This window comes from Telmatherina bonti (assembly GCF_933228915.1).
Source record: "Telmatherina bonti genome assembly, chromosome: 8".
Lineage (NCBI taxonomy): Eukaryota > Metazoa > Chordata > Actinopteri > Atheriniformes > Telmatherinidae > Telmatherina > Telmatherina bonti.
In genome coordinates this window covers 1,939,153-1,954,260 of record NC_136626.1, presented here as the reverse complement: position 1 = coordinate 1,954,260, position 15,108 = coordinate 1,939,153, and the positions used below count along the sequence as shown (strand labels likewise).

Sequence of the window (15,108 nt, the reverse complement as noted above, 5' to 3'; positions counted from 1 at the left end):
AAATGAATTAATATATTGTTGGGCAGTTTTAGCATTTGTCATATATTTGCATCTCAAGTCTTTCCTGTGACATGCAATCTGTTTTCAGCCTTTTCATGATGCATTTTCCGGCTGGGCATAGACGAGTTTTGGCTTAAGAAGTCACCCTTCAAAGGAAGACTCTTTATCACACATATTACCATAAATGGGGGGCACTTGGTTTCCACTCAGCAGGAAGGGTTTGAAATATGTAAGCAGCAATATAAAAAATGGACAGTAGCGGAGTAGAAAGTGGAGTATTCATCATAGGGCCCCATGCCTGCCTTCGCCCTGGGCCCAAAATGTCTTAAATCCGCCACTGGAGGTGCAGCCCCATTGCTGACCACCTAGTGGCGGAAACGCGCCAGATCTTCGCGTCCCAGCCGCCGAAAGGAGAAGAAGAAGAAGAAAGCGAAGAAGTAGTAGAAGAAAGCTAAGCAGCAGCTAGCCAGCTAGCGGAGCACGCGCTGCTTTGTTTGTTTGTTTATCTGTGAATGTTTCCGAGTTTCAGCAACAATGTCTTCAGTTCAGCATCTGAGAGAGTTTATCAGCGCGCGACTAACTGCTGCTGCTGAAGAAATATTCACAGAGTTTGAAAAAACCATCGTTCAGTACGAAGAAGAGATCGATCGTCAGCGCAGACTGCTGGACGTCACCTGGAAACCTCACGCGCACCTGCGCACAGGTGAGTCACGCGCCAGCTGCCGCAGAAACAGCAGCTTTCTGTCCGGGCCCTCTGGTTCTGTTTCTGGTTCTGGTCGAGCGGAACAGAATCTCAATGACGTCAACTTCCGGTCATGTTGGGACGTTTGGAAGAAAAAAAGACAGGAACCACAACCAGGTCCTCAACCAGGACCAGGTCCACAACCAGGATCAGGTCCACAACCAGGTCCTCAACCAGGTCCAGGTCCACAACCAGGATCAGGTCCACAACCAGGTCCTCAACCAGGACCAGGTCCACAACCAGGTCCTCAACCAGGTCCAGGTCCACAACCAGGACCCGGTCTGGAACCAAGACCAGAACCAGGTCCAAGACAGGTTCTGACCCCAGCAACCCGAACCAAACCCAACGTTTACAAACCGCTGGTTCCTCCGTGTCCCCGCCGGGTTGCCAGGTCCTCCGTGTCCCCGCCGGGTTGCCAGGTCCTCCGTGTCCCCGCCGGGTTGCCAGGTCCTCCGTGTCCCCGCCGGTTTGCCAGGTCCTCCGTGTCCCCGCCAGTTTGCCAGGTCCTCCGTGTCCCCGCCGGGTTGCCAGGTCCTCCGTGTCACCGCCGGGTTACCAGGTCCTCCGTGTCCCCGCCGGGTTGCCAGGTCCTCCGTGTCACCGCCGGTTTGCCAGGTCCTCCGTGTCCCCGCCGGGTTGCCAGGTCCTCCGTGTCACCGCCGGTTTGCCAGGTCCTCCGTGTCCCCGCCGGGTTGCCAGGTCCTCCGTGTCCCCGCCGGGTTGCCAGGTCCTCCGTGTCCCCGCCGGGTTGCCAGGTCCTCCGTGTCCCCGCCGGGTTGCCAGGTCCTCCGTGTCCCCGCCGGGTTGCCAGGTCCTTTGCAGAAAAATATTTAATAAATGCAACAATTGAACTAAAAGAGAAGTAAAACATGGAAGGCCTCCTCCTTCCACTCCTCCTGCTGTTCTCCACTTAATACTGTTCTCCTGCTGTTCTCCTACTGTTCTCCTCCTCCTGCAGGAGGTCTCAGTTCAGTGAGGAGGGGACTACCTTCAACAGGTCTCCAGGAGTCCTCCATTCTGCTGCTGGTGGTGTCCCGTCATGAGGACTCCCTTCCTTTTTCACCTCCAGCATCTCCTCCATGACTCCTCATTTTGTCTCCTCTGTGTCCTCGATGTGGTTCCTCCTCCAGGAGCCAGCAGGCTGCTGATGAACGTTCTGGTAGGAACGTTGATCTGGCTTTCTCCTGGAGAACTCTGCTCGTCTTCAGCTTGGAGCTCGATGTCAGTCCTCCTCTGGTGGACACTTCCAGTCGGGAGTTTCAGGACAGGTTTATCTGATGACACATAGTTCTCGCTGGACAGCAGATTGCTGAATTCAGCCGCAGGTTTAAAGCCGCGGCGACGGACTCGAGGACCGCGGCGTCGCAGGCGGACTCGAGGACTGCGGCGTCGCAGGCGGACTCGAGGACCCGGGGCGTCGCAGGCGGACTACAGGACCGCGGCGTCGCAGGCGGACTCGAGGACCCGCGGCGTCGCAGGCGGACTCGAGGACCCGCGGCGTCGCAGGCGGACTCGAGGACCGCGGCGTCGCAGGCGGACTACAGGACCGCGGCGTCGCAGGCGGACTCGAGGACCCGGGGCGTCGCAGGCGGACTACAGGACCGCGGCGTCGCAGGCGGACTCGAGGACCCGGGGCGTCGCAGGCGGACTCGAGGACCCGGGGCGTCGCAGGCGGACTCGAGGACCGCGGCGTCGCAGGCGGACTCGAGGACCGCGGCGTCGCAGGCGGACTCGAGGACCGCGGCGTCGCAGGCGGACTCGAGGACCGCGGCGTCGCAGGCGGACTCGAGGACCGCGGCGTCGCAGGCGGACTCGAGGACCCGCGGCGTCGCAGGCGGACTCGAGGACCGCGGCGTCGCAGGCGGACTCGAGGACCGCGGCGTCGCAGGCGGACTCGAGGACCGCGGCGTCGCAGGCGGACTCGAGGACCGCGGCGTCGCAGGCGGACTCGAGGACCCGCGGCGTCGCAGGCGGACTCGAGGACCGCGGCGTCGCAGGCGGACTCGAGGACCCGCGGCGTCGCAGGCGGACTCGAGGACCCGCGGCGTCGCAGGCGGACTCGAGGACCCGCGGCGTCGCAGGCGGACTCGAGGACCCGCGGCGTCGCAGGCGGACTCGAGGACCGCGGCGTCGCAGGCGGACTCGAGGACCGCGGCGTCGCAGGCGGACTCGAGGACCGCGGCGTCGCAGGCGGACTCGAGGACCCGCGGCGTCGCAGGCGGACTCGAGGACCGCGGCGTCGCAGGCGGACTCGAGGACCCGCGGCGTCGCAGGCGGACTCGAGGACCCGCGGCGTCGCAGGCGGACTCGAGGACCGCGGCGTCGCAGGCGGACTCGAGGACCGCGGCGTCGCAGGCGGACTCGAGGACCGCGGCGTCGCAGGCGGACTCGAGGACCGCGGCGTCGCAGGCGGACTCGAGGACCCGGGGCGTCGCAGGCGGACTCGAGGACCCGGGGCGTCGCAGGCGGACTCGAGGACCGCGGCGTCGCAGGCGGACTCGAGGACCGCGGCGTCGCAGGCGGACTCGAGGACCGCGGCGTCGCAGGCGGACTCGAGGACCCGGGGCGTCGCAGGCGGACTCGAGGACCCGGGGCGTCGCAGGCGGACTCGAGGACCCGGGGCGTCGCAGGCGGACTCGAGGACCTGCACAGAGCATCTCCTGTTAGATTTAGACTGAATTTTCTGGCCGTGCGATCTTCAACGCTTGTCGTTGCGTTCGTCACTGCCATGACCTTTTAGCCAAGGCAACTTCAACCTTTTCCTGTGATGTTTGCCCCGTTATCCGTAGTGATGCAGGCCAGCTTCTTCTCATCCCGGCAGAGAGCTTCTGACGTATGGTCAGACGTTTGGTTCTGGGGAACGAACACCGTTTCGAGGCATCGTGAAGATTCCAGTCCGTGGTCAGATACCGCACCGTTAGGCGCGTATAAGGAGTCATATTGACACTTGACCACATGTCAGTCGTGGCAGAGAAATACTCCAGATCTATGAGCTGGCTTTTCACCGATGCTCTTACCATGTTGTACATTTTTGGGACAGCAGTATCGGAGCTTTCAGCTTGTCAATAGCGCGGTTATTGTGACAGCACTAGTTAGGAGTCCCGTATCCAGGATTACTCTGGTTTATGTCGTGGTTGTCTCCTCAGGTCAAACGATCAGCTGATCTACTAAAGTCCCGTTTCTTTGCATATTTCCTTTGGCTCGTCTGGAGGCCGACCAACAAGATGCTGCGGCGTGATCGGTCCACCAGCGACCTCGATGCCGGGATTTTCTCCGTATGTCTGACCCCAGCGAGACGAAAGCTGTCTCACCTCTTCCTCGCCATAACAAGCTGGCCGTGGAGGTGGCCGAGCTGGAAGCACTTCTGTTTATTCAGAAAGTACCGTGTGGTGTTTGGTCAGCTGCCTGAATGCAGCGTGGTCCTGCAGGGAGTTGGCTGACTGGGAAAATGTCAGTTTCCCTTCAACCAGGTGCACAGCTCGGGTCTTCTGGCTCCTCCAAGGTTTGCAGTTAGATCAGCCGAAGCGCTCTGAATCCTGAGCTGTAAAATGTGAATAAAGTGCTTCAGACTGTCCAGAGTTTACTGTCCTGGAAGATGATGCCACCCATCGTACACCAAGGACATGAATACCAAGACCTGTGGCGGCAGCATCAAGGTCCCTCTGATTCTGATGGCTGCATAATTTGAGAAGAGGTTAACCTCAACACATTTCCAACAGCAGGACCAACTGGGAGCTGGAGTCTGGGTTAAACCACCCAGTGAGATTGGGAAAGTGGTTTGGTGTGGAAGCTTTTCTGCCTTCCAGCAGATCGCTGCTCAAACCAGCCAAGTACTCCCAGAGGAAGGTATGGTAAGGACCAGGAGCTGTTCAGCATGTTTAACAGTGCCTCAGTTTTCCCTTCTGCGTTGTCGGACTCACCAGGTCTAAGAGGAATCTGGATCTGAGTTATTGCCGGAGAAAGTCTCCAATCAGACACGGCTCCTTCCTTCAGGCGGTGCCATTGTCAAGAACAGAAAGCAGAGACCTCGGAGGCCTTCGGCATTTCATTAGAGATTTAATGTCTTATCGGCCTGTCGCACTTTCTGCCATGCTGTCAGTTGTCTGTGAGGCGTACGGCTGCAGGATACCTGCCAAGAGGAAACGTCTATACTGACGCCTCTAAAGGTTCTGCAACAACATATTCAGGGTTCCATCGTTTCTGTTTTGAGTTTATTTTTATTTAATTTTTGTTGAAGCTTGAAAAGCGGCGCCTGACTTCCATTTCATAGAATTTTTATTTATGACTTGTCTTATTTCTAGAACTGTTGTTTTTCTGTAAGCGACGCCCCTCACGGCGACGATGCTGCTGGTCTAGTTCATGAAACATAATCTCAGATGTTTACCTGGTTTTTGTCCCCTTGTCTTTGCAGACCTCTCCCAGGAACATGAGGCCAAGGAGGATGAGGAGATTCTACCTGTCCTGCAGAACACCTCCATTCTAGACCAGGAGGAACCAGAACATCCGCAGATTAAATGGGAAGAGGAAGAACGTTGCACTGGTCGGGAGGAGGAGCTTGTTCTGAAGGAGGAGACGGACGCCTTCATGGTGACTGTCGACTACGATGAGAACAAACCAGAACTGAACCAAGACCACCACCTCTATCAGGACCCTCCTCTCACCGAGGACCAAGAGGGAACTGAACCAGAAGCTTTGGCATCGATGAGCAAACTTCCCAGAAACGGAAGAGATGGTGATAATGTGGACGACTGTCCTGTGTCGGAGAGTCCAGGTAACAACGCTGGTAAAAAGCCGATAAAATGCGACTTCTGTGGGAAAGACTTTAAGTACCGATACCTGATGAGGATCCACCAGAGAGTCCACACCGGAGAAAAGCCCTATTCTTGTCAAATGTGTGACAAGAGCTTCTCCCAGCACAGTAACTTCAGCCACCACATGAGGATCCACACAGGTGAGAAGCCTTATACCTGCAACACCTGTGGGCGGAGCTTCAGTCAGAGCGGAACACTGACGGCCCACATCCGCACCCACACAGGTGAGCGCCCGTATCCCTGCCAGATGTGTGGGAAAAGCTTCCAGCGTAGCGATGACTTGCTGAATCATGTCCGCATCCACTCGGGCGAGAAGCCGTACTCCTGCAAAATGTGCGATAAAAGCTTCAACAAGCGATGCAACCTGAAGGTTCACATGCGAAACCACACAGGTGAGAGGCCGTACACCTGCCAGGTGTGTGGGCAGAGCTTCAAACGTAGCGACGACCTGCTCAGCCACACCAGGAACCATACCGGAGAGAAGCCGCACTCCTGCACCACCTGTGGGAAAAGTTTCACCCGCGGCTACCATCTAAATGCCCACATGAGGACCCACACCGGAGAGAAGCCGTACACCTGCAACACCTGCGGGAGAAGTTTCTCTGAAAACCGCATTCTGACTGCACACATGAGAACGCACACGGGAGAACGGCCTTATTCCTGCAAAATCTGCGGGAGGCGTTTCAGCCAGAGCGGAAACCTCAGCGTCCACATGAGAACTCACGAAGGACAGAAGCTGGACAACAGCAGCGCGTAGGACGTGTTTGTCGGGTGTTGTACGACATCCAGTAGGACGTCTCCGTGTCAGGTGTTGTACGAAGTCCGGTAGGACATCTCCATGTCGGGTGTTGTACAACGTCCGGTAGGACGTCTTTGTGTCGAGTGTTGTACGACGTCCAGTAGGACGTCTCCATGTCAGGTGTTGTACAACTTCCGGTCAGACGTGTCTGTGTCGGGTGTTGTACGACGTCTGGTAGGACGTGTTCGTGTCAGGTGTTGTACGACGTCTGGTAGGACGTGTTCGTGTCAGGTGTTGTATGACTTCTGGTAGGACGTCTCCGTGTCGGGTGTTGTACGAAGTCCGTTAGGACGTCTCCATGTCGGGTGTTGTACGACGTCTGGTAGGACGTGTCCGTGTCGGGTGTTGTACGACGTCTGGTAGGACGTCTCCGTGTCGGGTGTTGTACGACGTCTGGTAGGACGTCTCCGTGTCAGGTGTTGTATGACTTCTGGTAGGACGTCTCCGTGTCGGGTGTTGTACGACGTCTGGTAGGACGTGTTCGTGTCGGGTGTTGTATGACTTCTGGTAGGACGTCTCCGTGTCGGGTGTTGTACGACGTCTGGTAGGACGTCTCCATGTCAGGTGTTGTACAACTTCCGGTCAGACGTGTCTGTGTCGGGTGTTGTACGACGTCTGGTAGGACGTGTTCGTGTCAGGTGTTGTACGACGTCTGGTAGGACGTGTTCGTGTCAGGTGTTGTATGACTTCTGGTAGGACGTCTCCGTGTCGGGTGTTGTACGACGTCCAGTAGGACGTCTCCATGTCAGGTGTTGTACAACTTCCGGTCAGACGTGTCTGTGTCGGGTGTTGTACGACGTCTGGTAGGACGTGTTCGTGTCAGGTGTTGTACGACGTCTGGTAGGACGTGTTCGTGTCAGGTGTTGTATGACTTCTGGTAGGACGTCTCCGTGTCGGGTGTTGTACGAAGTCCGTTAGGACGTCTCCATGTCGGGTGTTGTACGACGTCTGGTAGGACGTGTCCGTGTCGGGTGTTGTACGACGTCTGGTAGGACGTCTCCGTGTCGGGTGTTGTACGACGTCTGGTAGGACGTCTCCGTGTCAGGTGTTGTATGACTTCTGGTAGGACGTCTCCGTGTCGGGTGTTGTACGACGTCTGGTAGGACGTCTCCGTGTCAGGTGTTGTATGACTTCTGGTAGGACGTCTCCGTGTCAGGTGTTGTATGACTTCTGGTAGGACGTCTCCGTGTCGGGTGTTGTACGACGTCTGGTAGGACGTGTTCGTGTCGGGTGTTGTATGACTTCTGGTAGGACGTCTCCGTGTCGGGTGTTGTACGACGTCTGGTAGGACGTGTTCGTGTCGGGTGTTGTACGACGTCTGGTAGGACGTGTTCGTGTCGGGTGTTGTATGACTTCTGGTAGGACGTCTCCGTGTCGGGTGGTGTACGACGTCCAGTAGGACGTGTCCGTCCTACTGGAAATCTTCAGCTTGCTGCCATGTTGCAAACAGATGAATCTTGCCACCGTAGAGTATCCTCTACGGAATACTGTAGAGGTAGGACGTCTCCGTGTCGGGTGTTGTACGACGTCTGGTAGGACGTGTTCGTGTCGGGTGTTGTACGACGTCTGGTAGGACGTGTTCGTGTCGGGTGTTGTACGACGTCTGGTAGGACGTCTCCGTGTCAGGTGTTGTATGACTTTTGGTAGGACGTCTCCGTGTCAGGTGTTGTATGACTTCTGGTAGGACGTCTCCGTGTCGGGTGTTGTACGACGTCTGTTAGGACGTCTCCGTGTCAGGTGTTGTATGACTTCTGGTAGGACGTCTCCGTGTCAGGTGTTGTATGACTTCTGGTAGGACGTCTCCGTGTCGGGTGTTGTACGACGTCTGGTAGGACGTGTTCGTGTCGGGTGTTGTACGACGTCTGGTAGGACGTCTCCGTGTCAGGTGTTGTATGACTTCTGGTAGGACGTCTCCGTGTCAGGTGTTGTATGACTTCTGGTAGGACGTCTCCGTGTCGGGTGTTGTACGACGTCTGGTAGGACGTCTCCGTGTCAGGTGTTGTATGACTTCTGGTAGGACGTCTCCGTGTCAGGTGTTGTATGACTTCTGGTAGGACGTCTCCGTGTCGGGTGTTGTACGACGTCTGGTAGGACGTCTCCGTGTCAGGTGTTGTATGACTTCTGGTAGGACGTCTCCGTGTCAGGTGTTGTATGACTTCTGGTAGGACGTCTCCGTGTCGGGTGTTGTACGACGTCTGGTAGGACGTCTCCGTGTCAGGTGTTGTATGACTTCTGGTAGGATATCTCCGTGTCGGGTGTTGTACGACGTCTGGTAGGACGTGTTCGTTTCTGGTGTTGTACGACGTCTGGTAGGACGTCTCCGTGTCGGGTGTTGTACGACATCCGGTAGGACGTCTCCGTGTCGGGTGTTGTACGAAGTCCGTTAGGACGTCTCCATGTCGGGTGTTGTACGACGTCTGGTAGGACGTGTCCGTGTCGGGTGTTGTACGACGTCTGGTAGGACGTCTCCGTGTCAGGTGTTGTATGACTTCTGGTAGGACGTCTCCGTGTCAGGTGTTGTATGACTTCTGGTAGGACGTCTCCGTGTCAGGTGTTGTATGACTTCTGGTAGGACGTCTCCGTGTCGGGTGTTGTACGACGTCTGGTAGGACGTGTTCGTGTCGGGTGTTGTACGACGTCTGGTAGGACGTGTTCGTGTCGGGTGTTGTATGACTTCTGGTAGGACGTCTCCGTGTCGGGTGTTGTACGACGTCCAGTAGGACGTGTCCGTGTCGGGTGTTGTACGAAGTCCAATAGGACGTCTCCGTGTGGGGTGTTGTAATACATCTGGTAGGACGTGTTCGTGTCAGGGGTTGTACGAAGTCCGGTAGGACGTCTCCGTGTCGGGTGTTGTACGAAGTCCGGTAGGACATCTCCGTGTCGGGTGTTGTACGACGTCTGGTAGGACGTCTCCGTGTCGGGTGTTGTACGACGTCTGGTAGGACGTGTTCGTTTCTGGTGTTGTACGACGTCTGGTAGGACGTCTCCGTGTCGGGTGTTGTACAAAGTCCGGTAGGATATCTCCGTGTCGGGTGTTGTACAAAGTCCGGTAGGACATCTCCGTGTCGGGTGTTGTACGACGTCTGGTAGGACATCTCCGTGTCGGGTGTTGTACGACGTCTGGTAGGACGTCTCCGTGTCAGGTGTTGTACGACGTCTGGTAGGACGTCTCCGTGTCGGGTGTTGTACGACATCCGGTAGGACGTGTTCGTGTCGGCTGTTGTACGAAGTCCGTTAGGACGTCTCCATGTCGGGTGTTGTACGACGTCTGGTAGGACGTGTTCGTTTCTGGTGTTGTACGACGTCTGGTAGGACGTCTCCGTGTCGGGTGTTGTACGACATCCGGTAGGACGTGTTCGTGTCGGCTGTTGTACGAAGTCCGTTAGGACGTCTCCATGTCGGGTGTTGTACGACGTCTGGTAGGACGTGTCCGTGTCGGCTGTTGTACGAAGTCCGTTAGGACGTCTCCATGTCGGGTGTTGTACGACGTCTGGTAGGACGTGTTCGTTTCTGGTGTTGTACGACGTCTGGTAGGACGTCTCCGTGTCGGGTGTTGTACGACATCCGGTAGGACGTGTTCGTGTCGGCTGTTGTACGAAGTCCGTTAGGACGTCTCCATGTCGGGTGTTGTACGACGTCTGGTAGGACGTGTCCGTGTCGGGTGTTGTACGACGTCTGGTAGGACGTCTCCGTGTCAGGTGTTGTATGACTTCTGGTAGGACGTCTCCGTGTCAGGTGTTGTATGACTTCTGGTAGGACGTCTCCGTGTCAGGTGTTGTATGACTTCTGGTAGGACGTGTTCGTGTCGGGTGTTGTATGACTTCTGGTAGGACGTCTCCGTGTCGGGTGTTGTACGACGTCTGGTAGGACGTGTCCGTGTCGGGTGTTGTACGGCATCTGGTAGGACGTGTCCGTGTCGGGTGTTATACGACTTTCTGTTGGAAATTATTTACGTATATGTAAGCAAAAGTTGTTTTTCAGTTGTGAATGTTTTCCTTAATAAAACAATAAAATTTGCGTAAACAAAGGAGTGGATGTCGTCATTGCATCAGAAGGAAGTCGCACACAAACCAGCGAATCAGAGCACATATTTCGGTGAGACGTGAGCAGGTATGTGGTCGACACATGACAAAGATTCTGACACCTGAAAGGTGGATTTCTGAATATTTTGACTCTAAATAAGTTCATATGAAGTGGTTTCATCAGGCCGTAATAAACCACGTTGCTTTTTGATAAGGGACTGAATGAATCTGATTTAAATGACTTCCACCAGGATTATTAAGAAGAAACCTGTTAAACTGTCTGTACCTGCGGAAAGGTCTTCATAAAAACGAATAATTTCACTGTAATTGGGATGATTCATCTTGTACATCTGGGAAATCCTTCTGGTTTGGAATCCTGAAGTAATGGAAGAGTAAAACCAAAGCGAACCGTAGCCTCCTCTTACATCTACAGGTAGATTCAGCCTCTTAATTTTGTGTCCAATTCAGTTTTATTTCTCCTGCTTGACTGAAAGTCATGTTTCTCATGTGAGCTGCCTCTGATCACGATCGTGAGTTTTTCTCTGTGACCGGTATCAAACGGTGGTCGGTGTAGTCAGCATCAGGCAGACTGGTGAAGAGAGATGTTAGGGTTGGGTTGTTCTGATTGGCTGTTAGATCCATTCAGTTAGTCAGGTGTGTTGGAGCTGGGATACGTGGAAACCTGAGGCCAGATCAGTCTCAATACTCGGGAAGGCACACACTCTGGTTCACAAATATAATATATTCAAATATAATATATAATTGGAATATAATCAAATCCAATTTCCAATTGTCTATTTTTTCTTGACTGTAAAGAAAAAATAATTACAAACCTCAAAAATTCTTTTTCCAAAAGTCTTCTATTGCAGTCAGGCTGGGAGTTTATCTGAATGTAAAAGTGCAACCAGACAAGTTTGTAGAAAGAGATGCAGGAGCTGCCGCTGTAAACATGTTTGCTTTTCGAGCTTCTCCACACTGAACTAGATTTTTAGTTTTCAACATGCATTTAAGAACACATTCACTTCACGTGTGTAACTTTATTCTAACATTAAAGAAAAAAATTAAATAAATCCAAGTGCTGGAAGAAAAGTAGTGACTCCTGTAGAGTATTTTGACAATAAATAACCAAAACAATTTCCCATTTTCGTAATGAGGTAATAAGATTAAAGTTTGATCACACTTGATAGGTTCCAGGTCACGTGACCAAGATTGCAGCTTAGCAGACTCTCCAAGACCGTGTATCTCTTTTTCTAACAAAACCCTTAATAAGCGGCCAACATTTTCTAAAAGCTACGAGCTAAAGCTATGTCCAAACCTACGGTTGTAAAACAGTGTGACATTTTCACCCGTGCAAACAAAAAACAAAAACGTAGCTGTCAACTTATTAACTTCTTTTTTCTTTCTTTTTCTTCCTCCCCTTCCTTTCTTCCCCTTTCCTTCTCTTCTTCCCCCTTTCTTTTCCTTTTTTCCTGTCCAATTACAACTTTTCAAAAACCGAACAGAGATGGTATATTGCATAAAAATTAAACTAAAAATAATGGCTGTCCATTATAAACTCTGAAATATCTGTTAACAACAGGTATAGCCTAACCTCTTTAATGTCTATAAATATACACCTTACTGCACCGTTCATTCCCTTGTAGCGTCCTGCGTCTCTCATGAAATTTCTTTGTAGAAATCTTCAGCTTGCTGCCATGTTGCAAACAGATGAATCTTGCCACCGTAGAGTATCCTCAATCTGCATGGTCCTGCGGCAAGACGACCAAAACATCTCCGCTAAGTCCTTCGGACACGAGTTCTAGCATGACAAATGCTAAGAAGGCTAGCATAGAAGAAGTTATGTGTGAACTCAAGTCACTACGATCAGATTATGGGACATGCTGGAGGGCATTGATCAAAAGCTCACGTGTATGATTACCACTCTTACAACGTTAGCGGGTAAAGTCACTGAGGTGAAACAAGAAGTTGTGCATAATGCAACAGGCATTGAACAGGCTGACGCCTGTATTGACCAAACCGAAGTCCGCATTGATGAGATGGAAACTGTGCAAGAGGAAAACGGGACTGCTCTGAAGCGAACCTCTGCTTTGGAAACCAAAACAGATGACCTGGAGAATCAAGGAAAGAGAAAAAACTTAAGAATATTTGGCATACGCGAAAGAGCAGAAGGAACGTGACCACTCATCGATTTTATACAGGAAAAGCTAACAACATGGCTTTAACTGCCACCTAAACGAAAGTTTACACTGGAGTGGGTTCACCGCACGCTGGCCAAAACCACCACCAACTGGAAGCCAAACACACATGGCGCTGTTTTGGTACGGTTTTTGAAATTTCAAGAAAAAGCTTGTCTACAGAGAGACGAGGAAGAAGGAAATCAAGCATGATGGGCTGAGGATCACGTTTACACAGGACCTTTTAGCAGAAACTTTACGTGTCCGCAAAGGGTTCCAACCGGTGATCAAACGCTTTGTTGACATCAACGCCTTCCATGGATTTCAGTACAATCCATGCAGATTGAGGATACTCTACGGTGGCAAGATTCATCTGTTTGCAACATGGCAGCAAGCTGAAGATTTCTACAAAGAAATTTCATGAGAGACGCAGGACGCTACAAGGGAATGAACGGTGCAGTAAGGTGTATATTTATAGACATCAAAGAGGTTAGGCTATACCTGTTGTTAACAGATATTTCAGAGTTTATAATGGACAGCCATTATTTTTAGTTTAATTTTTATGCAATATACCATCTCTGTTCGGTTTTTGAAAAGTTGTAATTGGACAGGAAAAAAGGAAAAGAAAGGGGGAAGAAGAGAAGGAAAGGGGAAGAAAGGAAGGGGAGGAAGAAAAAGAAAGAAAAAAGAAGTTAATAAGTTGACAGCTACGTTTTTGTTTTTTACTATATTCTTTATTGATAAGGGTTGAGTGAAATATTTTTCAATAACAAGGTCACGAGATGCTATTTTTGTTGGTTGGTCATGTTGAATAGTTGCTCCTCATTTTTGTGGATCAACATCCTGGTAACCCATTGTACATTAAGGGAAGGGGGGTGCTTCACTAGATGAAGTACAAATGTTCAGATTAGGTTTTATGTAGAATGAATGTGTATATGAGTGTTTTCTAGCATGCACTGTTGTTATTGTACCTTGCATTTTTTCAGGTTTCAAATTACTAAGATTTATGGAAAAGACAAAAGAAAAAAGGCATTCTGAAGTGATAATTACTAGTTGGAATGTCAGGGGAATGAGAAAGCTTATTAAATTAAAATGGGTACTAAACAGGGTAAAATACTTAAAATCCAAAATAGTCTTTATACAGGAGTCGCATTTACCTGCAACAGATGTTAAAATGTTGACTAAAAGATGGCCAGGCCAGGTTTTCCACGCTCCATTTATGAATCATGCAAGAGGGGTTATTATCTTAATACGCAAATCAATACCATTTCAGAAATCAAAGCTTATAGTAGATACAGGTGGTAGATATATTATGGTACAAGGAAATGTCCTGTCACAGAAAATCAGTTTCATTAATGTTTAATGGTCCCATTGAAGACTCACCATCTTTTTTGAAAAATTATTCTTAGATATTTCCAATTTAGAGGGACAATATGTTATAGGTGGAGATTTCAACTGGACCTTGGATCCAACACTAGATAGGTCTTCTCAAAAAGATAATACACATGTCAAAACCAGAAAACAACTTAATAACTATTTTCGAGATCTTAGATTAATAGAGAATTGGAGGGTTTTTAATCCAAACAACAGGCAGCTTTTCTCAAGAATCTCGAAAACACAGTCTCGTATTGATTACTTTATAATAACAATTGAATTGCAGTCTCGTGGAAAAATGTTGGTATAACAGCATTAACTTAAGCTATCATGCACCGGTCTCTATGAAAATACAATTGGATAAGGGAAATAGATATTCAAAAAGATGGAAATTGCAAACCTTTATGTTAAAAGACAAGACTTTTGTTAATTTTGTTGAAAATTGTATTGATTATTTTGAGCTTAATAAGAACGAAACATCGGCTTGTATCAGATGGGAAGCTTTCAAAGCATGTATTAGATGAGAAATTATTAGTTACACCAGTACCCAAGATAAAAAATATAATCAAGAAATTATCCAATTAAATAGTCAAATAAAATTGCTAGAAAATGAACTTTCTGAATGCAGTGATCCTGAAAAATTAAAACAATTACTGGTTATGAGAGCAAAATATAATAAACTAACAACTGACAAAGTAGCTAAAAGTCTAATGTGGACAAAACAAATGTTTTATGACCAGGGAGAAAAAGCAGGCAAACTATTGGCTTGGAGAATTAAAAAACAACAGGCTGAAAGAGTAATATTTAGTATAAAATCAACTGGAGGTAAAATTCCTAATGACCCAGTAGAGATCAATGAAAGCTTTTGAGAGTTTTATAAATTATTATACCAATCAGAATGTAGTCCAAATGAGGAAACCCAGAATTTATCAAATAAGTTATGATTTCGGACACTCTCAGAAGACAACAAGGTACTTCTTGACAGCCTTCTTACAACCAAAGAATTAATAGAAGCTATAGGAGAAATGAATAGTGGTAAAGCTCCTGGACCAGATGGGCTGCCGGCCGAATTTTACAAATTGTTTAAAAATAAATCAGCACAACCACTCCTTAATATGTTTAGAGATTCCTTTGATAGGGGTATACTTCCGGACACATTAAGACTAGCCACTATAACGTTCATTTT

The 15,108-nt window shown here is 50.3% G+C and overlaps 1 protein-coding gene across 1 annotated transcript; it reads left to right on the top strand.

Moving 5' to 3' along the window:
• Positions 1-438: 438 nt before the first annotated feature.
• Positions 439-6,625, top strand: LOC306759825 (uncharacterized protein). The gene is made up of 2 exons (XM_079245566.1): positions 439-703; positions 5,154-6,625. The coding sequence occupies exons 1-2, from the start codon at positions 535-537 to the stop codon at positions 6,308-6,310; spliced, it is 1,326 nt and encodes a 441-aa protein (XP_079101692.1). The 5' UTR covers positions 439-534; the 3' UTR covers positions 6,311-6,625.
• The last annotated feature ends 8,483 nt before the right edge of the window (positions 6,626-15,108 follow it).

What these genes read in the sequence shown, in the direction of transcription:
- LOC306759825 (XM_079245566.1), top strand. Translation starts at nt 535, where the DNA reads ATGTCTTCAGTTCAGCATCTGAGAGAGTTTATCAGCGCGCGACTAACT. An exon ending in TCACGCGCACCTGCGCACAG is followed by an intron (nt 704 to 5,153) that starts GTGAGTCACGCG and finishes TTGTCTTTGCAG; the next exon opens with ACCTCTCCCAGGAACATGAG.